Source organism: Chanodichthys erythropterus, chromosome 10 (assembly GCF_024489055.1).
Source record: "Chanodichthys erythropterus isolate Z2021 chromosome 10, ASM2448905v1, whole genome shotgun sequence".
NCBI lineage: Eukaryota > Metazoa > Chordata > Actinopteri > Cypriniformes > Xenocyprididae > Chanodichthys > Chanodichthys erythropterus.
The window spans coordinates 51,020,984-51,048,286 of record NC_090230.1 but is presented as its reverse complement, the minus strand read 5'-3'; the positions used below and the strand labels follow the sequence as shown (position 1 = coordinate 51,048,286).

The 27,303-nt window shown below is 37.1% G+C and overlaps 2 protein-coding genes across 6 annotated transcripts in view; one reads left to right on the top strand and one right to left on the bottom strand.

Annotated features, from left to right (window-relative positions):
* Window positions 1–19,330, top strand: part of dpysl2b (dihydropyrimidinase like 2b) — a 43,408-nt gene extending 24,078 nt beyond the window's left edge. For 2 of the 5 annotated variants that reach the window (XM_067398088.1, XM_067398089.1), the window contains exons 6-14: window positions 1,315–1,395; window positions 1,789–1,857; window positions 1,968–2,088; window positions 2,490–2,646; window positions 3,872–4,013; window positions 4,223–4,393; window positions 12,206–12,385; window positions 13,957–14,122; window positions 14,388–19,330. In XM_067398088.1, the coding sequence (XP_067254189.1) occupies window positions 1,315–1,395; window positions 1,789–1,857; window positions 1,968–2,088; window positions 2,490–2,646; window positions 3,872–4,013; window positions 4,223–4,393; window positions 12,206–12,385; window positions 13,957–14,122; window positions 14,388–14,479 (1,179 nt within the window). In that variant the 3' untranslated portion in view covers window positions 14,480–19,330. Of the gene's footprint in view, window positions 1–1,314; window positions 1,396–1,788; window positions 1,858–1,967; window positions 2,089–2,489; window positions 2,647–3,871; window positions 4,014–4,222; window positions 4,394–4,737; window positions 5,102–6,823; window positions 7,866–12,205; window positions 12,386–13,956; window positions 14,123–14,387 lie in introns of those variants that run through there. The other 3 variants (XM_067398086.1, XM_067398087.1, XM_067398090.1) reach the window with 2 other exon arrangements.
* Window positions 19,331–20,554: 1,224 nt separating this feature from the next.
* adra1ab (adrenoceptor alpha 1Ab) lies at window positions 20,555–27,073 on the bottom strand. The gene is made up of 2 exons (XM_067397149.1): window positions 26,170–27,073; window positions 20,555–20,958 (listed from the first exon to the last, which is right to left on the bottom strand). The coding sequence occupies exons 1-2, from the start codon at window positions 27,071–27,073 to the stop codon at window positions 20,555–20,557; spliced, it is 1,308 nt and encodes a 435-aa protein (XP_067253250.1).
* Window positions 27,074–27,303: the final 230 nt, after the last annotated feature.

The following is a 27,303-nucleotide window of genomic DNA, read 5'->3' as shown; positions in this document are numbered from 1 at the left end:
TTCTCAAGTGGTTATATATAGAATATATAGGATTAAAAGGGTTTATTTGTCCTTCTCAGAAAGAATTGAGTCAGAGTCTCAAGCCTCTGCAAATTCTTTCTGATCATAAAAAGGTTTTTATCAGTGTTCCTGTGTTCTGTAACAGGACATCTGGTTCTGCCTGTGTGTTGCAGTTTTGGGGATGTGTTCCCAGAACTTGTGAGGGAGAGTTTTCTGGATTATTCAATAAATATAATGAATAATTGTGTGTCTGATTGGTCCAGAAGCTACATCATTCAAACATTCAGTCAAATGATTCATTCAAAATGTGGACTCATTCAGTTGCCCGTAGATGCGCAATGGCTCTACTGTGGATTTGTTGCAGAGCAAAAACAAAGTCTGAAATGAAAGTCACCAAACAGTAACTTCTTGTTTATTGAACTTGTTATATAAAATCAATAGGCTATCACATTTGCAGTCATGCTAATATTCAGGAAAACAGCACTCTATATCCTGTTATAAATATTAAAAACAAGAACTCATACAGGGACATATTTGCCCCTTATATCTTGATTTTTGGGTGGCATTTTTGCCCCAAGCCCCCATTATTTTAGTGATGGTGGAGTGTGGGGGTCTTTTTCCAACACATGCGGACGGAGGCCCCTTCTGATGTGAGGCCCATTTCAAGTGAAACAGGTGAAACATAGCAAAGGCCGCTACTGACCATGGTCAAACCAAGGTATTTTATATTTATTTTATGGTATTTTATTTTTCATTCATTCAGTTTAATTTGACTTTTGTGTGTGTGTGTGTGTTTTTTTTTTTTTTTTTTTTTTTTTTTTTTTTGAAAAACCTGACTACGCACTTACAAAAATACCATGGTATTACTAAGGTTATGGATTACATTGGATTTTTTTAATGTGACTTTTGCAGTTTAATCCTAACTATGCACTTACAAAAATTATATGGTATTACCATAATTTTGGACACTTACCATAGTAAAACATTGGTATATTTTGAAGTACATTGGAGCATGATACTCCGGTATACCTAAAAAATACCATGATTTCTCTCATGTGTTACCATCACAATTTTAGGGGGCACAATTCCAAGTTTTTTTGGGTTAGGTGTTTATGTTCTAATTCTCAATGAGAATTGCGCAAAAAGGAGAAAAATATATTTAAATAGAGTCCCTTGGCAGTTTATAAACAAATGATGCTTGAATAGCCTGGCAGTGACCATTGCATTTGTTTTAAGCATGCTTCTGTTGTCATATTTGGCGTTCCTTCTTGGGTGCCTCCCCTTGTTTGAGTTCAAATGTGTGATTCTGTGCAGATCTACGAAGTGTTCAGTGTAATTCGGGACCTCGGAGCCATCGCTCAGGTCCATGCTGAGAACGGAGACATCATAGCTGAGGTGAGATATTCAGAGAGTCCAGCACTGAGCTCCATTTCTCAAAGTTACTATCAACAATAAACTGTTTGGAGATGTTAAATAAAAACATATGTTCCACAATGAACACTCAGACTTTATATTGGCAAGAAAAACCAAAGCAAATATTCCTACATGAGGTCGAAATAATTAATTGCAGATGACTTTTGGCTCAAGGTTATGTGTATTTATCATGAGAAGATAAGCAAACTCTTTGTAATGAGGACAGTTTAGTTGTGGAAATAAAATATACTGGAAATAAAATGTATACAGTATATATTGAGACTGTGACATCTTTATATAAAGATTTATTTAGTGATCTCATGCTACTCCTATCTTCCTATCCCGCTCTTTTTCTTTCTTTCGTTCTTTCAACAGGAGCAGCGCAGGATTTTGGAGTTGGGTATCACTGGACCAGAGGGACATGTACTCAGTCGTCCAGAGGAGGTGAATGGCAATGAATTCTTGGAAAAAATATATTTTCCATTTTCTCATCAGAAGGACATGTATTTTGTTTCTGAAGTTCCGTAGAAGAAAACATTTTATCGATCATTTAGGTGGAGGCGGAAGCAGTCAACCGCTCTGTAACAGTGGCCAATCAGACCAACTGCCCTCTTTACGTCACCAAGGTGATGAGCAGGAGTGCCGCTGACGTCATTGCCCAGGCCAGGAAAAAGGGTGAGACACAAAATAATATGCAATAGCAAACTAAATATGGCGACTCTAGGATAGGCCTGCCTTTGATTTAATCAAGTTATCAGCTCAACCAAACCAAGTGGAAACATTCAAGGTTGAATTACCAATATGGAAGAACATTCTGAGGGTGGTTTGATCTAATCACACTCTCTCCGCGCCATTAAAACGAGGTATTAAAAGTCTGGACAAGCAAGGTAGGTTTTATGAGCTGGGATGCACTGCAGTCGTGCAAAAGAAAAAAAAAATACAGCATGCTATGACTCAGCTGTTCTTGGCTAGACTGCAAGAAATGACATCATAGTGGTCAGGCTCCAGAATTAGGCAAGGGAATTAGAATGAAATTATATATGCTGTTCCTAATTCAGTATCTTTGAACCATTTAGGCACCGTAGTGTATGGTGAGCCAATCACAGCAAGCCTTGGCACGGACGGCTCACACTATTGGAGCAAGAACTGGGCCAAGGCTGCCGCCTACGTCACATCCCCACCCTTGAGTCCAGATCCCACCACACCGGACTATCTCAACTCGCTGCTGTCATGGTAAGATCATCTGATGTCTGTTTATTTGTAGTACGCATTTATGATTTGTTTTGGTGGTGGAGTCCTAAGTGTACCATTAGAAATTAACTTAATTGATGGGGTCTGAGAGTGGTTCAAAAAACTGTGGCTAATGCGTGCAATATGACTTTAAAGTGAACTGGACTCAGACCAGCTCAAGAAGTGGTCTGAGTACAGTTAATTTTAAGTCTGCAGTGTGGTTTACTTTTAATACTGCATCAAATTGAAGAAATAATACAACTATTCTATTATTATTTTCATTTTAAAATATTAAATTTAATATACAAAAAATATAATTAAAAAGTAATATTCAAAGTGAATAAATTTTTTTATTATTCAATAATAAATAAATATAATACAATTATTGTATTATTTTAAATATTTATTAACAATATAATAATAACAATCAGCATCATTATTTATAATAATAATAATAATAATAAAATGGAATATCCAAATATTAATTATTAATTATTATTTATTATATGCTATATTATAGAATTAAAATATTTGTATCATTTAATTGTTATTGTTACCAATATAATGATGCAAATGATGATAATAATAATAATAATAAATTATAAAATAAAGTAAATCATGTTAATATTAAATAATATTAAATAACAATAACAATGCACATATTATTATTAAATTATTTCATTTTTATTAAAAATAGAATATTAAAAATCATGAATAATAGTAATTCTAATAATATTTATTATTATACTGTATTATTAAATTAATTATTTTTTATTTTTATTAATATAATAAGAATAAGAATAATAATAACAATATAATAAATGATAAAATAATAAAGTAACAAAATATTAATATTAAATAAAATAATAATAATAATAATAATACACATATTATTATTATTATTATTATTATTTATATTATTAAATTAACATGTATTATTAGCAATATATTATTAATAATAATGATATACTGTATTGATCAAAGCACCCAAAAAAATAAATGGAGCATAGTGAAAAAGAATGTGGATTGAGACCTGATTACAACTAAAATGTACCAAAATGAGTTGTGAGGTACTTTTAGGGCCAAAAACTTTTTTTTTTTTTTTTGCTCTGAGTTTTATTTTTTATTTTAAAGATGACACAAGTGTGTAAAAGGTTTGCTTAGTATCTAAATATAACTGTTTGTAGAGTAGACTCATTTGTTTTTTTCCTAACATGTCTCCTCATAGTGGGGATCTGCAGGTAACAGGAAGCGCTCACTGCACCTTTAACACCGCCCAGAGAGCTGTGGGTAAAGATGACTTCACCCTCATCCCTGAAGGAACCAATGGCACTGAGGAAAGGATGTCCATCATCTGGGACAAATGTGTGGTGAGACAGAAGTACTAGTCTGCAAACAGTAAGGAGTGACATTTAATGCCATAGTCCAGCATCTACTCTTCCTTCAATCATATAAACAAAATCAGTCAGTAGTCATGTGAGTCTAAACAGTCCCAGCTGAACAGACAAGCACACTCAAGTGGACACAAGCACAAACACGACAAACAGTCATCTCTCTCTGTGGTCCCTGTTGTTCGCAGGTAACTGGAAAAATGGATGAAAATCAGTTTGTGGCTGTCACCAGCACCAACGCCGCTAAAATCTTCAACTTGTACCCGCGTAAGGGCCGCATTGCTGTGGGTTCAGATGCTGATCTGGTTCTGTGGGATCCCGATGTTACAAAGATCATCTCAGCGAAGAGCCACAATCTGGTGAGTTCTGCTGTCAGCAAAAAAAGCCAATGTGAAATCAAAACCCTACTTACTTTCCTAACACATGTTCCTGGTCCTACTGTGCATGACTCATTAATGGACATTACTGTGCATTAACCATTAATGGACATTATTGATTTTGTTTATGTGATTTGACTTCAAATTTATGTCCCTCAGTATAGTTAACCAGTGGGCAAAGTTGTGTTTTTATGGATGTGGTTTGCAGTCCTGACCATAGAACATTGCTTGTGCTGACCAAATGTTGGGCGTGGGCACGTTACTCATGCGAGTGATGTCATTCTCAGCTCTGCCTGGGTAATTGATGTCTCCCTCCTGGTTTGCAGGCGTAACAGTGTGCAGAACACCATGAGGATCTTCTATTTGTGCTCATGAGCTTAAGACACATTGGCTTTTGAGGGTTGTGTTCTTTTGTCTGGTGGATTTTATATTTAACAATATATCCTAAAATTAAATTTTGTGTTAATGCAGACCTGCCAACGTGTACGCATTTTGCGTACCAAGTACGCATTTTGACCTCAAAGTACGCTGGTACGATTTGTCACTCTATACTACGCAAAAACCCGGTGAGTCCTCTGTGTACGCGTAGTAGGCTACTCAAATCCAGCAAAAGAAAGAGTTTGACCAATCATATCGCTGGGTTCATTTCCCCAAATAGCAAGCGGGGATGATTGACAAATGCATACGGCCTATCAATAAAAAGAGACCGCAAATTAGGCTTGGGCGGTAATACGGTAAAATGGTATACCGCGGGATCTAAAAATAGCAACGGTATCGGTTTCAATACCGTCATACCGTCATAAAAAAAAACAATGCACTTATATAGGAGACAAGGATTAAATATTAAATATAATTTATTTAATGCCTAAAAATGCGTATGCGTGGTTGTTATCACATCACAGTGTGGAGGAGAAAGAGAGAGAGGGGGAAAGATGGCGAGTCGCGCACCGAGTGACCTGGTCTCGAAAAAGAACACGACTTCTGCAGTTTGGCAGTATTTCGGGTTTCGACCGAACGAGAAGGGAGAGGCGGTAAATACGGACGAGGCAATTTGCAAATTGTGCAATAAAAAGGTGACCGCGAGAGATGGAAATACCTCGAACCTAAGGTCGCATATACGAAACCACCATCCACTCACTGCTGCGAGGATGGAGCCGAGTTCACTCAGTGCAACAGTTTCAACGCCTTCCGATGCAGAACCAACAACATCTAGGTCCACCGCCAGTACGCAGCCGACGATAATGGGGGCCTTCGGGAAAACAACAAAGTACAAAAGGGACAGTGTCCGTTGGAAAACCTGTACTGATGCAGTGACAAAATACTTGGCGAAGGAAATGGTCTCTTTCCACACAGTGGAAAAAAGTCCTTTAAGGACATGGTAAAGGTCCTAGATGCCCAGTACGAGCTGCCTGGACGGAAACATTTCTCACAAACAGCCGTCCCACATTTATATAGTAAAGTTAGAGACAATGTTCAAGTGCTGCTGTCAGCGGCAGACAGTTATTCCTTAACAACTGACATGTGGTCGTCAGTTAACATGACACCATATATGTCCCTGACTGTCCACACTATTACACCTGACTGGAAACTTGAATCCAAATGCCTCCAAACTACGTATTTTCCTGAGAGTCATACGGCGGACAATCTTGCTGCTGCGCTCAGAGCTGCACTTCAGGAATGGCAACTTGACGAGAAAAAACTTTCAGCTATAACCACTGACAACGCTGCTAACATTTGTGCCGCAATCAGGTCCCTTCATTGGCCGTGGCTTAACTGCTTCGGCCACAATCTAAACTTGGCTGTCACAAACGCATTGCATGACCAGAGGCAAAAAACCGAGCGCGCCCTCGGACTATGCCGTAATATTGTCGGGGCCTTTTCACACAGCTGGCAACGTAAGCATGAACTCCACAAGAAGCAAGTGGACTTGGGACTCCCAAAACATAGTCTCATAACGGTAAGCATAAAACGTGCAGAGAGTTCCTCAGGTGCAGGGGCTCAAATGTAAAAAAAAAAGCGGCATATATATATATGCTTTGCATCACGTAAATAAATTATATTTAAAAGTAGGCTATATTAAAATAGAAAACCATTTTTTAAATTGTATTTTTTTTCTGTATTTTTTATCAAATAAATGCGGGCTGAACGCGCATAAGGGACTTATTTAAAACAAATGTGCATGCAAATTCGACCAAATGGAATAATATACATTAATGGACTTATTTATTTATGCATTCATTCGTTTATGTAGGCCTATTTATTTATTCATTCGTTTATTTAGGCCTATTCATTCATTCATTCGTTTATTTATGCCTATTTATTCACTCATTTGTTTATTTAGGCCTATTCATTCATTTAATTGTTTATTCATCATTAATTAATTAATTCATCCATCCATCCATCCATCGGCAGGACTGCGCAACTCGCTGGGGCTCCAAACTGGCAATGGTGGAGCGCATCCTCGAGCAGGCCCAAGCGATCAGACACGTCCTGTCTGATGACAGAAGGAGCAGCCTGTCCCTGACCTGGCAGGACATGGACGTCTTGAAAGCTGTTCACGAAGCACTGAAACCAGTCGGTGACTTCACTGACATTTTGTCAGGAGAAAATTATGTGACCAGTTCCTGTATCCTCCCCATACTACAGCTCTGCAGGGACAATGTGTTGGCTGCGTCAGAAAATGACCTCCAGCTAACAAAGTCAATAAAAACTGGAATTCTAACAAAGCTGGAGGCCAAGTATGAATCCGATTCAGTGCGCAAAATAATGCGAAAATGCACTTTCCTCGACCCTCGTTACCGTGGAGGATATGAGACGGATGACAACGCATTGGCTGAGACCAAGGCTGAATTACAGGCTGAGATCGTGAGCTTAGAGGCAGCAGGTCCAGTGGCCATCAGAGTGGAAGAGGGAGAGGCGCAACCCGAACCCTCACGAAAAAAGATGACTCTGGGAAGTATGCTGCAAAAAAAAGCCGATGCAATGGCAGGTCCCGTCGGCATCCGCACCGTAGAGGACCGAGTCGGAGCTGAAATAACAGCCTACTGTTTGGAGCCAGTTACTCAAGGAGACGAGGACCCACTTCTCTGGTGGAAAAATGCTGCCGGGCGTTTTCCCCAGATGTCGCGAGTGGCACGAAAGTACCTGTGCGTCTGTGCCACAAGCACACCATCCGAGCGCGTTTTCAGCACCGCAGGTAAAGTTGTCGGTCCACAACGTGCCCTGTTAAAGCCGGACAAAGTAAACATGCTGGTTTTTCTAGCGAAAAATCTTGACTAGATTTGATGCCACTTGCCATTCGTTCCTATTCGCACTGTTTATTTTTATTTATTTAATTGATTCAGGTATTTTTATTTGGTTTTCTTTAAAAACAATATTGGAAAGAAGACTGGAAAGAAGAAGTTTTTATTTAGGCCTATTGCTTTGCAATATTTTTTATAATATGGATGTTTATGTTAATTCAACTCTGGTTGACTGTTGTGGGTCTATTTGCACTTTTTATAAGCTGCTCTTTGTTATTAAAAGTTGTTCGGGCGGTGTGATTTAATTTAATTGATCTGTGTGCGCGTCTCTGCGCGAAAACTGTTCTCGATGTTTATGTTAATTTAATTTTGTTTGACTGTTGTATTTGCACTTTTTTATAAACTGCTATTTGTTGCTAATAAAAGTTGTTAATATTGTTGTGCATGTTATTTTGTTATTGTTTCAGTATTAGTGTTTGGTGTTCAGTTTCTGAACGGTTTAGGCACAAGCCAACAGTTTGGTGACGCTGTCTGAGCCTTATGTCATCATTTTTTAATTATTCACGGTAATACCGTATACCGAGGTAAAATAGGGAGGAGGTTTGACGGTATCAAAATTTGGATACCGCCCAAGCCTACCGCAAATCGACAGCAACAAATCCCGCGCGATCCTCCTTTCACTCTTGCAGTCTCAGTGACTGAATTCTCAGGCGAGGACAGTACAGCTGTCACGGTACTTCTGACTCCTTGAGGTAAACGGGTATAAAATGCTCAAGTAATGTTGAACAACAAATCTAAATAAAATTGAAATCGCTATATGGCTTAGTGATTATGAAAATGTTGTGATGTGTGACTGACTGACAAGAGCGAGGCGTTTATTTATTTATTCTCAGTGTTGAGAAACGTATAGCCTACATGTGTTACGTTATTGTATTAATAATAACTAAAGTAGCCTACCTAATTATGTTACATATTTATTTTGTATGAAAACTAGCACATTAGTTACTTATGCATTTAAAAGCACCGTTGTATCAGTGCTGCGCGAGCTCTCTCTCTCATACACACAAACGCGCACGAGCACTGAGAGGGAAGATCATTGTAAAATGAAAATTGCCGTGGTTTAAAATTTGTTCTTGTTATTTTTTTGTCAGAAAACATTTGTAATTATCCACCCGTGTTTTTAAGATTCGGTAAATGGCGGACTCCTTTAGTTAACACAACCCCTAACTAACTTCTTTATATTCTTGAGTACTCGATTCGTTTTGCACTTATGGGTCCTGTCTATTCACTGTTTATTGTTTTCTATAAATATGTTTGTATTAGCTAACCTTTAATCAGCGAATGTTTGTCTTGTTCAAATACAGCATGTTACAAATAGATACCTTTTTTTCTGTGGGATTTATATCCAATATTATTCCAATATCCAAATATTTTAGCATATTTGGATATTGGAATAATAAATTAAGTATTTTAAATGAATCACGTTAACTCAATGTTTACTCTTTTCTAAGGGTTTCTTAATTTTAGACTAGTTTTCATTACAAAACCTGTGTAAAGGACTCAACTGTCAGTTTAGTTGTATGTAAGCCTACTTGAAATTGCAAACACAAATTTTTAGTCCATATTAAATATGTGAATGTGATTCACTTGTGGTTGTCAGTTTGTATAAGCACACATTATGCAATGCAATATTAATCATGAATAAAAAAAAATGCTTTTGAGCAGGTGTAGTGAAATTTTTGATTGTGTCAAATTATAAAACTTTAACAGTCAAAATTAGATTAACGAAGATGGGTGTGTGTTTGTGCTTTGTGTATTGTATTCTCAAAAATATAAAAAAATATATGACCCCCCCCCCCCCCCCCCCCCAAAAAAAAAAAAAACTTGTCCTGTCCCGTCACACTGGTACTCAAAAAAATATTATTTATATTTATAATTAATAATATATTAATATATTTATTTTATAGTTTAATATATTCATTTTATATTAATAATACATTAGCAATATGTAATTTAATATATAATATTTAATAATGTAAAATATACTTGTTTTTAGAAAAAATATTTGGGCTTAAAACTAAATATATATTTTTCTTGTTTTAAGCATAAACTTGACTAAATACCGTGTCTACGGCAGATGCAACTTTTTTTTGCATCGCATTGCGGTGCAACAGAAAAAAACTGTCTACACTGAACGCGACAGGCTGACCGTTGCAAAGCACTTGGACTATGTCAGAAATAGAACAGGGAATCCGTTTACTGTTGGAAATTTGGCACGGCGCATCTATAATGATTATAATGGGTTCTATTGTCTTTTGACGCGTCGTGCCTCTCGCGTCCGGTGTAGAATTATGCTTATAAAATATTTCCCAATGGAGAAAAAATAATAATATAAAAATACATTTTATTTAAGATATATACAGTGCACAGCATAAATGAGTACACCCCCTCTGAACAAATACAATAGATGAATTTTCATTAATTCATGGATATATGGCAAAACTGAAATGTATTAAACATATACATAATAAAAAACTGAGAAATTTATGTCATTTATAGCCATAAAATAAGTAAATTAGCCAATTTTGTGTAAATTAAGGATTGCAGAAATGAGTACACCCTAGATTTAATGTGTACTAGTTCATGACAAATTGTCACATGTGTCCTGTTTAACTCCTCGATGATGAGCTCCTTAAATGCCCTGATCTTTAATGGGGAGTGTTGCTCAACTCGTCTCTACAGAATCCCCCAAAGGTGCTCAAGAGTGTTAAGACAGAGTGCAATACATGTCCAAAGAACATTTTTCACCTTGGGAGAATGCATATCCTCAGTCATGTTGAAAAAATGCCCAACAATGCAAGGAATGAGGAAAGGGTAACATCTTCTGTTTCAAGTTTGTGTATTAAATTACAGTGGTGAGGGAGTTCATGACAGCACTGATAAAGCACAACTCCCTCACACCTTCAGCACTCATACATCCCTATATAAGAGCTTTACTACCACTGAACTTTACTGTGGGAACCAGGCACTTCTCATGTACTCCTCCTCTAGCAACACCATAACATTTTGGATGCTGTTAGATCCAAAATGATTGATTTGTTCTCATGAGTATTGATTCCCAGAATCTATATTTTGTAAATATGGGCTTTAGAAATGGCTAACTAACTTTATTGTGCTTTGGCTACAGTAGGTAGTTCCAGTGAGAACAACAACCATGCATGTCATTTCTGCAGGCTGCATCTTACTCTGTGAGATAAACAGTCACTCTTTTCGTAGCTTTTGCTGGCTCTGAGACACTCGCTTGGTATTTTTCCTGCTCTTTGTCTAGCAATAAAATCCCTCATCACTAAATGAAAGCTTAAAATGAAGGCCTGATTATTTCATTGGCTCAAGTCCATTGTTTTGAATTTCTGTTACTTTTGATATATTTTCACACTTAAAACAATGATTTGGTAATCCTCTTGTAGCACTGTCCTCTTTTGTGCAAATATGTCTCGTGACAGTTCTCTCCCAAATGGTAACATTGCTGTCAGCATTAAGTCTGAGAATGATTCAGTGGTCTATATAACACTTTTAATTGTCAAGAAATTACTTCTCTTTTGTTCAACATACTTACCTGTTGATCAAACATTGCCTTAAACTTACACCAGAAAATTTTTATTTTGTTTTCTTTAGTAACTTTTAGGAGGGTGTACTCATTTTTGAGCAATAGAGACTTCTTTTAAAAAGACCCCAAACTTTTGAATTGTGGTGACCGCTTGACCGCTCAGGTTTATTTTGCTTCTCAGCTTTCTCATTTATCTTGTTTACTTTGTTTTAAAAGTGGTGTTTTTCTGGGTAGGTTTAGGGGTAGGGTTAGGGGATAGAAGTTTGTACATAATTACGTCTATGGAATGTCCCCATGAAACATGAAAACCCAACGTGTGTGTGTGTGTGTGTGTGTGTGTGTGTGTGTGTGTGTGTGTGTGTGTGTGTGTGTGTGTGTGGTGCTTGAGCAGGTGTGTGTTGATTATCAAATTCACTGAATTCACTGAATAACCTTATGCTGTTTTTAGGTCTTATGGGACGTTCCATATTGCTTTTAGCAAAGTTCCAGTAGCATTTAGAAGGGTGATCACATGTGCCAGCACACACACACCCTGTAAACTTTAATATACTTCCTCCCTCGTTCACTCCCTCTCATTTCCAACATTCTGTGTTTTCTTTGTACTGTATTTCTACAACCATTCTGAACAAGTGGGCTGCAATATAGTCTGTTCTGAGTTCTGACATCTTGTCATCAAAATATTGTTTAAATAGCTGTCTGAAAGGATCAATAATGATTTCCAACATGGGATATCATGTCCATTTCCATTGGAATATCATGCCTCAGTATGTGGAAGGGATTTTAGAGCAATTCAACAACAACTCCTCCAGGAGAGCAGTGTTTGTGCTAATGACATTGTAAATGTTTGCAAATCAACAGTACGGTTTTGTTTTGTGTGCTGATCCTGATCCCGAGACAAAATTTCAACAAGCAGTGTCATGCTGTTGCTTCTTGCTTCTTTTCCAGGCAGTGGAGTACAACATTTTCGAGGGTACCGAGGTGCGTGGGTCGCCCCTGGTGGTCATCAGTCAGGGAAAGATCGTACTGGAGGATGGAAACCTCCACACCACAGAGGGATCTGGACGCTACGTGACCCGTAAGCCCTTCCCTGACTATGTCTACAAGAGGATAAAGGCTCGCAGCAGGGTAAGTTATATAATAATCGAGGAGATGACCTATTTAGCTTGTAAAATTATTGGTATCTCTACCCCTAATTTACCGGAGAGTGTCTTTATATTCATGCTCCGTAAAATCTTAAATGACCAAGACCACCCACTCTTTTAATATTTCATCCCCCTTCTTTCTAGCCGTAGGTATAGATTACCCATGTGTAGAATAGCCAGCTATAGTAAGAGTTTTGTTCCTGTAGCTATACAAGCTATAAATAAATAGAAAATTGGCCATTGATACGTCATCTTACACCTTGTCGCGATGCGATAAGGTTCCAGCGAGCAATTTGACTGTGGACAAAAACCTCAGCCAATTAGAAGAGAGTGTGGCAAGAGCACAGCAGACACAATGAAATGGGTAAGTAGTAAGTACATAGTAAAAGTCATAAATATTACACCATTTAAACATTATTTAAAGTACATACAGAGTGACTGAAAAAATCTTTGTCATAGAATACACTTGTTTGTTCGCGTTGAGTTGACAGTTTGAACGTTCTTTGCCCATTATTTATTCTGAGATGAATTAGCCAGGGTTGTTTTCATTACAGCTAAAAAGCTGGGAACACAGAATGTTGCGTGTAGTTAGGACATGGTGTTACGCTTTTGCTTTTTTTTGTAATATGTCTGTGATTGGTTTTGATTGTATTATAAGTTGATAAGTTACCATGTTTTGTGTTGTGTTTGTGTTATGTACGTATCTACGGTGGAAACAAATTTCCTAGAGGACAAATAATCAGGTTTTCTAATCTGAAATTTATAGATACACAATCTATCAGTGACATATTGATATTTTTTTATTATTTATATTACTATTATTATTATTGTCTGATTTTTATATTAAAATTTAGAATTAGAATATTATACTATAAAAATATTATATAATAATATATTTTTGTTTAATGAATACCGACTTAAAACATATAATGTACACTACTAGGCAAACGTTTGGAATTAAGATTTTTCAAATATTTTGTGAGTCTCTTATGCTCACCAAGGCAACATTTGTATTTTTAACATTGAAAAAAATGTTTCTTGAGGAGCAAACAGTGATTTTAAATCATTTAAAATTTTAAATTTTTAAATAATATTTCACAATATTAATGATTCACTGTATTTTTAATCAAATAAAGCTTTGGTCACGATATAAGAGACTTCTTCCAAAAGCATTCAAACTATTGTAATTATTTCAAAATTGTGACCGGTGTTGTGTGTGTGTACAGTATATACTTATTCATAAATTAGATTCCCATGCCTGTTAATATAAATATTTATAATTTATAATGAGCCTATATCTAATTTATGAATAAGTACATTTATAGAACAATATATATATATATATATATATATTTTTATATATAATATAATATATATATATATATATATATATATATATATATATATTTTTATTTTTATTTATTTTTTTTTTTTGCATATTACTAAATGCATATTAAAGGTTTTTCTGCAATAATGTTTTAACTGTTTGTTGTTTTCGAAATGTTTTAGGCTATCAGAGTTTTACTAATGTTATTATGCACTATTGTGTTTTAGCTTGCTGAACTGAGGGGAGTCCCACGGGGTCTCTATGACGGGCCGGTCTGTGAAGTCTCAGTGACACCCAAAGCTGTGACCCCTGCTTCCTCTGCCAAGACCTCTCCTGCCAAGCAGCCCGCTCAACCGGTCCGCAACCTGCACCAGTCTGGCTTCAGTCTCTCTGGTGAGCATCGCAAGTGTATAAATTAGAAATCAATTTAGGTGCATGATATTTTATTACCTAAATTCACTTGTACTATTTTATTTAAATTTGTATTTTACTTTATTTTAATTATCAGCTCATCTGTATCAGCCAAAATTTTAATATTAGCGAGACACTTGTTTTATATAATTTACATAAATCTATTGTGAACCGCTTTTTCACAGGAACAGTGTCATGTTTGAATATATGCATCATAAGGTGATTTTCTTTTATTGATCTGTTTCAGGTGCTCAGGTTGATGACAACGTCCCCCGCCGCAACACCCAGCGTATTGTTGCGCCCCCTGGTGGCAGGGCCAACATCACCAGCCTGGGCTAGACCCCCGTCTTTCAGCCGACAGGAGAATAGGGGGCTGGGGGGAGGGATGTCTAAAAACGGAGGTGTTTGCCAAGACCACCGTGTCATATCAAGAACCGAACCCTCCACAGGGCCTATTGATTCTTCACTCCCTAGTCTCCCAACCCCCGAGCTCTCACCCTTTTCCCTTGTTTTCTTTTCCCTACCCTACACCACTTCCTAAAGGAGACATCTAGAGAAAAAAAGTATTTGCCTCATGTGAAGAGAGAAGGAAAAATGTAACATCCACATTTGAGCACTTCTGATTGTATGATTTTTATACTGTACTTTCTATCCACCATGAGTCCTGTTATTATTTTTGTATTTAACTTTATTTGCTTTTTGAAATCAGAGGGATCAAGTGTGTGTACTAGAGAAGCTGTTTATCATTGTTACTTATTAACATGGCAAAGGTTAGAGTGCTGGGTTTCTTGTGTCATTGTTTGTGGCTAAAAGTCTATAAAGACTTTTAAGTCTATTACATTAGGAATGTCTATATTTTTAGGATTTTTTTATTACATTTTTATCAGTTTACATCAGTATGAACACCTGACCATATTCCGCCCGTGCCCTTTCCGTGGCATTCGATGCGATTTCTGTACCCGTCAATAAAAGAAAGCTTTTCCAGTGGTTGCTAATTAAAAACCATGTGTTTCACAACCAGAGATATTTAATTAACAATGTTAATGTTATTGAAGAAGAAACCGCATGTAAAAACAAGCAGCTCAGCAATGTTTGAGAAAATAAGAGAGGACCACAAATGATTATAGCTGGAAATGTTCCTCGTTTTGTCCTCGTTCCAAAAGAAACTCAAACTTTTTTACACAAGCTGTTTTAATACTTAATGGTTAAGAACAGGAGAAAGTCAAGGTTGTATATGGCCGTGAAGAAATAGTGGGCTGTTACTGTGGGGATTGTTGAGAATTTAGCAGGTGTTATCTAAAGAAAATGCAATGAAGAATCATCTTTTTGCTGTTATGTCTCTTTTTAAGAACAATGTGGATGTGACGCTTTGAAATTAGTATCAATTTCCTAATGCACTAAAGCCTAAAGTCTACTTCAGTTTTGACACAAACACTTACTAGCGTATGCATACGGTACAGCTGAACAAGTAGCCTTTCAAAGAGGGTTGCCAGGTTTTCACAACAAAACCCTCCCGATCGCTACTGAAAACTAGCCCAGTTGAATTCGCATTCCAGGGGCTAAATATCTCATTATTTGGGGTCGCTTCAGTCCGTGGCAACAGTGTTAAAGTAGCCCAATTCTGTGGGAAAACTGCAGACTTGGCAACACTGCTTTCAAAGTATGCATCATTTGCAAGCATCCTTGTCCAGTGTCTGTGCTATTTCTCATTGAAGATGTATAAAAATCTCTTTTACTCGTTTAAACTAGAGTTGCCCCTCACACAATCACTGAAACAAAGACCAAGGCCAGGACCAACTTGTGGACAAATTAATTAATTATGTTTTTCAAAACCCATGTGCGAGCTTATTGTACAGAGTACACGTTTACAAAAGTCAGGCTGCTCTGTACTGTGTTGATGACATTTCTGCGATGAAATTTATGTACGCGTTTTTGTGAAAAAACTGAAGTATACTTAGGGCTTAAGGGCCAAAAAAACCCCAGACGGATGTCCCTGTAGGTTTGGTTGCAGCGCAGTACAAATATACCATGTGAGTCGTGTGATTTTACAGTATTGAGTGATTATGCCGCAACTTTTTATGTCAACAAATGTGATATCGCAATCTTATGCTAATGTGTCTTTTTTGTATCTTTAACTCAAAGCTGTGCCGGAGATGTACTGATCACATTGAGTACCGCTACAAGCTTATTCATGTTTATTGTTTGAAACAACTGAAAGGCTGTTAAATGTAAAATAGCCGGTTAACCGATACAAAGGTGCCAGATTTTTCTCTTAACTCGTCATAGTTCTTTTGAAAGGCTTTTCTGAGTATGAGTTGTCAGCGCCATTCTTAATGTCGACATCCATTTTTAGTGCAGTTTTAAAATGATACATACTGTCATAATATCATAAAAATAAAACAGAGTAAGTTAAAGGTGATTTTCAACAGCTGTGCTGATGGCAGCTCCATGTTTTGGTGGTGTTGTTTTGTTTTTGTTTTTTTATCAAAGAATGAATGAGAGATTTTCTGTTAATCTGCTTGTTTCTCACCTAAGTTGGTTTGAAAACATGATAAACATGCCCTAAAAGCACAAAGGGCAATGCATTGGGCAGCTAGCGTGCTAGGTTAGCTGATGTTTTCTTTTCCTGTGTTTGACATTTTCTGTCGAAACAGGAAGTTTAGCTGAACACATGGAAATATCATATTTTTTTTTATTTTAAATGGCTTTAGGGTATGTCACAGCCATTAATTGTGGTCTGGTATTTGCTAATGCTGGTTGGTTGCTTGTGGTATCGTGGGAGGGACATTCTCATTGTAGAGTACATTTGATTGGACAAAAATGTGTAGTACCAGTTGAGTCATCAATAGCCTATTTCTGGTTCATTTTTCCTAAAGAGAAACAATGTACATTTTAAATGTGTTTAACTGTTAACATTTATGAGTACATTAGCCTTGAAACAATAGACATAGACTAAACGCCACAAAACTGTAATTTTAATGTTATGAGTTCTTTAACAGTAATGATAATCCACATTTTGTGGATGGTGCTAAACCTTATGTTCAGCCCAGACGAAGGAGGCATAGTATAAAGTAAAAAACAGTAATAAAAAGGCTTTAACTGGTTTTAATGTGCCTTGCTTAAATCACGACATGGATTAGCGATGGCGGAAATGTTCTTGTATAGTCTGTTTTTCATTTAGTAAAACCGTCCTCCAGATGTTTTCTTTTCCCTCGTGCACATCTTGGCATGTATCATCATTCTCCATTGCTTGCCTTTTCCTCTGTGACTCAACACACACAAGCTCCAGTTCATTCCAACACTGACAAGGTTTAACCTTGCTTATTCACTGCTGCTTAGTTGTTGTATGCTTAGTGTGTATTCAAAGACACAATTGTTTCTTCCAATGTGAAGAAAATACGGAGCTCCCAAAGGGACATTGCATGGAGAGGAAGAATCACTGCAATGCTTTTGCATTCCCTCGCAAAACTTTTGCGTTCCCCTGAGAAACGTTGTATTGCTCGCAAAACCTTTGTGTTCCGCAGAGAAACTTTGCGTTCACTCGCAAAATTGTATTAATGTTAATAATATGAAGTAGGAGGAAAAACAAACATTTTGCGAACGAACGCATTTAAATATCATTTTTTCTTCACATTTTTCCACAAACATGGGGCTCCATAGGAAACTTAAAAAAAAAATAAAAATACGGGGAAAAAAGGTTTACATTATCCCATAGACCAAAAAATATAATAATTTTGATGTATAAATTTACTTTTCTTCCTTGTATGAATGCCGTAAGGAAAATAAATGTAATTCTAAATACAAGTCTTCATTTCTCACGCAGTTTTGCATCTCATGCAAATTTTTCTTGTTTTACAATGTTTATCTTTTTACTGGAAAGCGCGACAAAAATAGGCTATGACGTTTTGTCCAAGTTCTCCAAGCAGACGTTATCAGGACATTATCCTAAAATGTCTATTTTTGACTCGTTTTAATCATGTTCTTTAGATTTGTTACATAAATTAAGCCAAACTGCAGCGAAGAAAAAAGCGAGAGACCTGGCCTACGTGTTGTTGTTGCACCGTGACTGTCTTTGTGCGCTTGCTGTTGGAATGTGTCTCTCAAATGGAGGGCGACGCGAAGGTTATAATGATTCATTCTGTTCTGAAGGACTGATGTGATGCCGCTGTAGACCTCACAGAGTAGCTATATCTTCTAGTTATCACCTCATGACTGTTGTGATTGTTTTCGCTCTTCCTGTTTCTTGCTGACCTCATTGCCTTTCTACTGTTACTATGACGACTCTTTTATTTGTCATGGCAACACATTACACATCGGAAGCATATGCCCCTAGCAACCCTTCTGGGCCTGGTGCTATTAAAACAACATCGAATGGCTGGATCATTTCAACTAAGTTGTGATTACAGTACAATACAAACCATATCTGTACAGTACCAACCTTTCCAAAAGGGAAGCTGCCATAATCTGTTTCCTGCCTTTCTTGGTGGCACGTTTATCAGTATGGGAGTACTGAATTAAGTTTATTTCTTCCATACCTCATTGACAGTTTTTTTTTTCTCTTTGGTTTTTAACCTGAACAGTTTTGTGTATGTTTGCTATAGTGAGATAGAACTCAATTTAAGATTTTTTTTTTTTTTTTAATTTGTAGTTTTACACAATTTTGCTTCTCAATTAAACTTAATAATTAGTTTAATTATTTGTATTATTTTTCAAAAAAGACAAAATATTAAGCCAATTAGTTTCTTTTAATTTAAGTTGGTGTGGAAATATGGCATAAATTGAGAACAGAATTGTCCTATGTGAGTTTTCCATGAGTTTTCCTTGAGACTTAATATGAGCATATGCAAGAGTTCAAATTAAACATGCCTTAAGCATTTCCTCTGATCCCAGAGCAGCTGTCGGCACTAACACACATTCACACACACACTTTGCTATGTATGCTTGAATGTTCTTCTATGCGTGGTATGTAATCTATGTAAAATGCAGATGGGAACCGAACGATGGTTCAGTCTGAGGTTGCCAATGATTTCTAGTCCCGCCACTTTCTTTCCCCCATCAACCCCAGTCCAGAAGTGAACCTGTTGTGTGCTGGTGTTTATTCTGTTGGCTGTGCTGTTTGAGGATGTTTGCTTGCGCTGAAAAGTGTCAAACCCCTTGGATGGTGATGTTACAAAAATGTAAAATGAATAAAAGGGAAAAAAGAAATCTTTTCTCTACTCTGTTCTTGACTTTCAGCAATTTGCACATTATATATAGTATATGTGCATCAGGAAACCATCAAAAGCAATGTCGAGCAGACAAATTAATCTAGCATATACTGAGACTTTTAATAGTCTATTATGACCAAAGACATAATATTTGAATCCAAGTACTGTTGTAAAGTACAGAATCACTACTGGTGTTTTGGCATCATTGTCCAAAAGTTCTCAGTTAAAAAAAAAAGAAATGTTAAACAGGGAAGTTATAACAAAAATTGGCAACAATTTACAATAAGGTCTCATTTGTTAACATTAGTTCATGCATTAGTTAACATGAACTAACTGAGCATTATTTAACAGCATTTATATTAACCTTTGTTGGTGTTAGTTAATACAATATAATTAATAATTGTATATGTTAGTTAAGAGGGCATTAATTAATGTTAACAGATACAACTTTTGATTTTAATAATGTGTGAGTAAATACTGAAATTAACCAATGTTGTTAACTAAATGAAACCTTATTGTAAAAATGTTAAGTGTTTAAGATTTTATTAACTTCTATTTTTAGATTTAAAATTTCACTAGTTATTTTCATGATTTGTTTTCACAACATTTTGTGAAACATCGTTTGTCAAATTAACTTATAATTAATGTGGTTGAGATAACATAATATTTTGAGATTCTGTTGATTAAATCAATCACCTTCATTGTATTAACTCAAACTTTTAAATTCAGTGAACTCAAAATTTTAAGGCGACCAGGTAACTTACTTTTTTTAAGTTAAACCAACAATTCTTTTTTTTTTACAGTGTATTTAAGATTATATGCAAAACAATGCAAAATACAAGAATTTCACTTTTTTTTTTCCCACTCCACTGTATATGTATATATTTGTATTTGTAAAGTACACGTTTTGAAGACCTTGAAAAAAAAACAAAAACACACACACACACAAAAAAAAGTTATTGGAAATGGCTTTGTCAACAATCATTGCATTACCAAGCTGGATTTTTACACTCTAAAAATGTATGAATCCGCAGTTTTACACTTAACAAAAGTGCAGCTGCATATTATAAACAAGCCACAAGGTGGCGCTCCTGTATACGAAATCTAGCCAGATCCTTGGTCATTTCTTGCTCCATTCCACAGTAATGTCTTTGTAAAATACCTTAAAAGGTTTTTCTTTGAAATCTTTTATTCTTTCAGAAACATTTCATACAGCCTCACCTTCCATCTTGATTATGGAAACTTCATGAACTTTCAGAGATGTTTGCGGTGCATTCAGAGCACTGTTGCTATGTGCAGTAAATGAGCACTCATGTATTACAGCAGTAGGCCATGCATTACTATCCGTACAGGAGGCAGTAAATCCAGATGATAAACCCTGTGGAGATTTGGGTCCATGCAGGGTCATAGGGTCTTGAGCAGAGGCCGGAGGGCTCCATGTTCTGTGCCTTCTGCTGAGGCAGCGGCCATGGAGAACGTTCTGGAAGGCCTTCTTGTACTCTTGGCTAAAGCACGGGTAGATGATGGGGTTGAGGCAGCTGTTGAAGTAGCCCAGCCAGAAAGTAATCTTGAAGACAGTGTCTGGGGGTCTGTGAGATGGGAAAATAGATCCTTTGGGGACACAGAAAAAAATAAATAAAGAAGACAAAATTACTATATGTGGCAAGAGACCTCCAGCTTTATTCATAAGGTCACCCCAAGACAGCAGGTCAAATGGTTTTTGATGTTTCATATTTTCAAAGGCTTTGATATTCACATTTCTTTCTAGTATTTTGAAAGCTTTGAACTAGACACAAAAACTGACTTAGACACTCAATAGCATCTTAGCTGTCCAATTACTAAGCAGAAAGGCATATAAATAAGCTGTATTTCCATAAAACATTTAATGAAAGTACAAATTATACAGATTCGCCTACATGTGGAATCCATACAAAAGGTTTTGTCTTCTGAACTAGGGCTGCTGTTTAGCATATAAAAGCCTCTATTCTAATCTATGACTAGCAGGGTTGAAACAAACTGCAACACTCTCTCTTTCTTTCATAATTCATTCTTTCGTTGTAAACAAGCTCATTTAAATGCAATCTCAAAGGGACCAGCAAGAATTATGTAGTAGTGTGGGAGAACATTGGGTTGTTTGGAAACAGGGGTGAGAATAACGAAATTAAAGCGCAACATCTGAAACAGTGTGTCTATGCTTTTACATGTGCCTTATTGAAAATAACTAAATATTCAGAGCATTACTTTGCACATACTGTATGTATGTTCTCTGAGTTACTGCAAGTTAAAGGCACCCAAAAGTTCTGTCATCATTGACTCACCCTTATGTCCTTACAAATTCGTACTTTGAAAACGTTCTTTTCCAAGTGATGAAAATTAAAGGGTTAGTTCACCCAAAAATGAAAGTTCTGTCATTTATTACTCACCCTTGTGTTGTTCCACACCCGTAAAACCTTTGTTCATCTTCAGAACACAAATTAAGATATTTTTGATGAAATCCAAGAGGTTTTTTATCTCCCATCCAGAGAAGTAGTAAAGACATTGTTAAAACAGTCAATGTGACTACAGTGGTTCAAACTTAATGTTATGAAGCAACGAGAATACTTTTTGTCTGCAAAAAAAAAAGACTTCAACAATTTGTCTTCTTCCCTGTCAGTCTCCTACGCAGTTTATGCAGCAAACGCAGTGCAGAGCTTCCGTGTTTATGTCCAAACACCGGATCAGTATTGGCCAACGTTGTTCATTCGAGCACCACGACGCATGTTTGTGATGCTGACGCAGGAGTCGACCAATAATGAGTCTGCATGCATTCTGACATAGAACATGGAAGCCCTGCACTGTAGTGATTGGCGGATCGCGGTCATATCCGCGGGCCCTACGGATAATACGCGGACCGGGTGATAAAAAATAACATTCAATTAATTGAGGGTGGGTCAATGACGGATGGGACATAAACCATGAATGTGTTGATTTTAATAAAGACACAATCTCTCATTTTAGATGCAATGAACATGCATCACGCTAACTTTCATTTTCAAAAACAGCGTATCTCTTCAGGGAAAATCAATAAAGAAAAACATTTACAACTCCTAGTGGACATTATAGAACACAAAAAAAAAGAAAGTCTACATGAGATATTGCTTAATACTTATTGTAATTTTTCGTCAGGCACAAATTTGAAAATGCAATTGCGGGTTTCACCTGTTAAGCAGCAATGAAGGCAAAACAAATCCGAGAGAAAAAAAAAAAAAAAAAAAAAAGGAGAACTAATCAAGTGTTGGGTATGTGATATGTAACGGCTGTGAAACGCTGTATATTAAACAAATGAGGCCTATATCCAGCCTTTGTTTGGGCTGAACATCAGCTATTTAATGACTTTGTGTATGTGTGTGTGTGTGTCTGGAAGTTGCAGTGATGGAAACAATGATATTCCAATTTAAGTTTGAAGGGAGTAAAGCCTCTAAATATGCACAATTTTGCCAAAGAAGACCTTTTATTACTATAAATAAGAAAAGCATCATAGTTCAGTGTAATATGTTAGTATATCATGACGCTGAACACTGAGAATTTGAATAACTGTAATATGACGATCGGGTGCGGGTCAGGTGCGGATATCTAAATCAGAGAAAATCATTGGTGCGGGTGGGTGGCGGACACATGACAAATTTTTAAAAGCGGACTCAGGTGACGTTTGAGCTGATTGGCACATCACTACTGCACTGCATTCACTGCATCAGCTGCGTAGGAGACTGAAAGGGGAGAGGAAAAAATGTTGAATAAAGTTGTTATATTTATTTTGTATTCTCGTAGCTTCATAACATTAAGGTTGAACTACTGTATTCATGTTGACTATTTTAACGATGTCTTTACTACATCTCTAAACATTGAATGTGGTAATTTCATTGCTTTCTATGGGAGATTAAAAAAACCTCTCTGATTTCATCAAAAATATCTTAATTCGTGTTCCAAAGATGAACAAAGGTCTTGTGGGTTTGGAACAGCATGAGGGTGAGTAATTAATGACAGAAATTTAATTTTTGGGTGAACTAACCCTTTTTCTTTGGAAAACATATGAAGATCTTTATGATGAAATCTGAGATCTTCCTGTCCCTCCATTGACAGCCATGCAACTGAAACTTTGACGCTTTAAAAAGTTCATAAAGAGATCGTAAAACTAATCCATATGAATTGAGCAGTTTAGTACATTTTTTTTAGTACAAGAGAAAAAAATCACTTTATACGATGAACAGATTGAATTTAAGCTTTTATTCATATATAAACGTTTATCAACTCATCCATTAGTTGTGGTAAACGGAAGCTCAAGCATGACATGCGATAACCAATGAGATTCATTCTCATGTGTTTTTCAGCACATTTGAGCTTCCGCTTTGGTTTGTTCTCGCGCATCGAGCAGGTTCGGTTGAGCTTCTGTTTATGTCCGCTGATCAATGTTTATATGCGAGTAAAAGCCTAAATTAAATCTGTTCATCATATTAAGAGATCGAGTCTCTTGAGAAAATTTGGACTACACCGTTCAATTCATATGGATTAGTTTCCAATATCTTTATTAACTTTTTGAAGCATCAAAGTGGTAGTCGTGTAGCTGTCTATGGAGGAACAGTAAGCCGTCAGATTTCATCAAAAAGTCCTTCATTTGTGGTCCGAAGATGAACGAAAGTTTTTGGTGGAACTTTCATTGTTGGCTGAACTGACCCTTTAATGAGGTGCACTAAAAATGAAACGTATGCTCTACGTTTCTGCTGAACAGACCAAGATTTAAGTTATTCAAATCTAATTTTCTGCCGTGTATATTTACGATAATATCACCTCTGCAGTAGCTCTCAAATCTCATTCGAACTTTCACATATTCAACATTAGTTTGAATGTGCCCATTTGAATTAAAGTAGTTTGGCATTATCTTTTATCATTATTCCGAAGAAAAACTAATTATTTCAACAAAACATTAATATTTGGGAATAAAATTGCCCAATTAAATCAAAATATTGAGGTGTGACCAAAATGCAAAGACAAAACAAAATAAGAGCCTTTTACCTTAAAGTGCCCCTATTATGCTTTTTCAAATATTACCTTTCATGTAATGTGTAGGTTTTAAAGGAACACTCCACTTTTTTAAAAAATAGGCTCATTTTCTAACTCCCCTAGAGTTAAACAGTTGAGTTTTACCGTTTTCGAATCCATTCAGCTGATCTCCGGTTCTGGCGGTACCACTTTTAACATAGCTTAGCATAGTTCATTGAATCTGATTAAACCGTTAGCATCTCGCTCAAGAATGACCAAAGAGTTTCGATATTTATCCTATATAAAACTTGACTCTTCTGTAGTTAAATCGTGTACTAAGACCAACAGAAAATGAAAAGTTGTGATTTTCTAGGCTGATATGGCTAGGAACTATACTCTCGTTCTGGCGTAATAATCAAGGAACTTTGCTGCCGTACTATGGGTGCAGCAGGCGCAATGATATTACGCAGCGCCTGTGAGCCCCTGCTTGCACAGGGAGCGTGCCTTGCAACCATGGAGACATTTGTGAGAAATGCTGCGTAATATCATTGCGCCTGCTGCACCATGGTACGGCAGCAAAGTTCCTTGATTATTACGCCGGAATGAGAATATAGTTCCTAGCCATATGGGCCTAGAAAATTGCAACTTTTCATTTTCCGTCAGTCTTAGTACACAATGTAACTACAGAAGAGTCAAGTTTTAAATAGGAAAAAAATCAAAACTCTTTGGTAATTTTTGAGCAAGATGCTAACGGTCTAATCAGATTCAATGAACTATGCTAAGCTATGTTAAAAGTGGTACCGCCAGAACCGGAGATCGGCTGAACGGAATCGAAAATGGTAAATCTCAACTGTTTAACTCTAGGGGAGTTAGAAAATGAGCCTATTTTCAAAAAAAGTGGAGTGTTCCTTTAAAGATCAAATTGTTGTAGCTAAGTATAAACACTGTCGTAGCTGAGGCTTGGAAGAGTTTGGTTCATGTTGTCGGCATGTTCGAGAAGACGCTGTTTTCTGCGCTGCGAAAGCAAATCCACTTTGACACCATCGTTGTTTGTATCACTGTGTATCAAGTGCTGAGGAAGCTCTGGAGCTGAAATTCAAATACGTTAATGGATGTTTTCTTTCTCATACATGCTGTAAGCGGTAGACCAAATAACCTTCAACCATCTAATCAATCACAACAAAGTATGCTCTCAGAAAGGAGGAGAGACCAAATCCTTTATCAAATTGTTTCAGACACTGAGAAAAGAGGTGATGCTGTAATGTATATTATGAGAAAATTAAAGTACACATGAAATCAAAATTTACCTTATTTACAGTGCATATTACTGGTCTTGTGGTAAACAATTAATCAGTGCAAGTTAAAACACAGAAAAAAATTTGTTTGTCGCAGTAATCTTTAATCAAAATCTGAAAAGTTACTTCCGGTCTGGAATGGCGTTCCTTCTCTGATGACGTCAATTTGACAGCTTGGGTTGAAAACGCGTAAACCAATCCTCTGCAACCATTTGTCTGCTATGAGCGAGAGATGGAGAGGAGGAGCGCTAAAGTAAAACTCTTCCCTCTATTCAATATTCCGTTTCACTTGGAAATACATCACAACACTGGAGAGAAGTCGTTTGCAACTTCCGGTTCACGCGGACTTTAAAGTGTTTTTTTACCTGGGATGCAATCTGCTGTATGAAGCCTCCAAAACAAAATTAGGAACCTTTAAAACTGCATAATTGGGGCACTTTAATTCAAATTATATTTAAGATATTTTTTGATTGTTTTTTTCTGTGTGTTCACAAACATGTCAAGTACTCACTTATGGGCAACACTATGAAAAAAGGCAGCCAGCAGAGCACGAAACAGCCCACCACAATACCCAGAGTCTTGGCCGCCTTCTTCTCCTGGAAGAATTTAATAATGAAGGCGAAGTGCGAGTGCTTCAAGCGGGTGGCTTTCTCCTTCCCAGCAGCATGCTGGGCGTTATGACAGTGAATCCGCAGTGTCGCTCCATTCTCAGTGAATTCATTCTGCCTGCCCATACTCATGGAGCAAGTCTTCTGCTGGGCCACTACGTACACGCTAAAGTACATTGCCAAAATCACCGCCAACGGCAGGTAGAAAGAGCATGCGGCGGAGAAGATGGCGTACCCCGGCTCTTCATTAACTCTGCACACAGACTCATCCTCCGGCATTGGATCCCTCCATCCTAACAGTGGGCCTACAGAGATGGCACCCGAAAGGGCCCAGAGAGCCACCACTGCCGCCACTGCCCTTCGACTTGTAGCTAAGGAAGGGTACTGCAGCGGGTAACTGACGGCGATCCAGCGATCCACAGAGATCACGCAGAGGCTGAGGATGGATGCCGTGCAGCACAGCACGTCAAGCGCAGTCCAGGCATTACATAAATGTCGACCGAATACCCAGCAGCCCAAGGCTTCAGATGCAGCGGAGAACGGGACCACCACAGAGCTAAGAAGCAGGTCTGCAACAGCCAGATTGGCGATAAAATAATGCGTCACGGAACGAAAGTTGCGATGGCAGGCCACGGAGAGGATGACCAGGATGTTACCCATCACACCGAATATTAGGAAGAGTATCAGCACCAGGCCCAAAGCCAGTGTCTTAGTGACATCTATGTGAAATGCAGGTGTCACAGTGCAGTTGGTATTCTCAGGAAAAATGGTTGAATTTATGTTATCTTCTGCATACATGTTGGTCATGTTGTGCAGATGATAACCATCCATGACTTTTAACATGTTTGTAGTTTCAACATCAACATGCTTCAGTAGCCATAGCAGTCACACTTGAGGACATTTACGTGACATTTAATTTTCTCAGGTATGTCTTTTGATATCAGCCATTAGCCACCATAGTTTTTATGATCTTCCAACCTTAAAAAGAAAAAAAAAACATATTATAAGCAGTGTTTCTGACAGGATTTTGTTTTTGC

Coding starts and splice junctions, on each gene's coding strand:
- adra1ab (XM_067397149.1), bottom strand. CDS start 27,073: ATGACCAACATGTATGCAGAAGATAACATAAATTCAACCATTTTTCCT. Junction 20,959..26,169: donor TTTCATAGTGTTGCCCATAA/GTGAGTACTTGA, acceptor GTGTCCCCAAAG/GATCTATTTTCCCATCTCAC.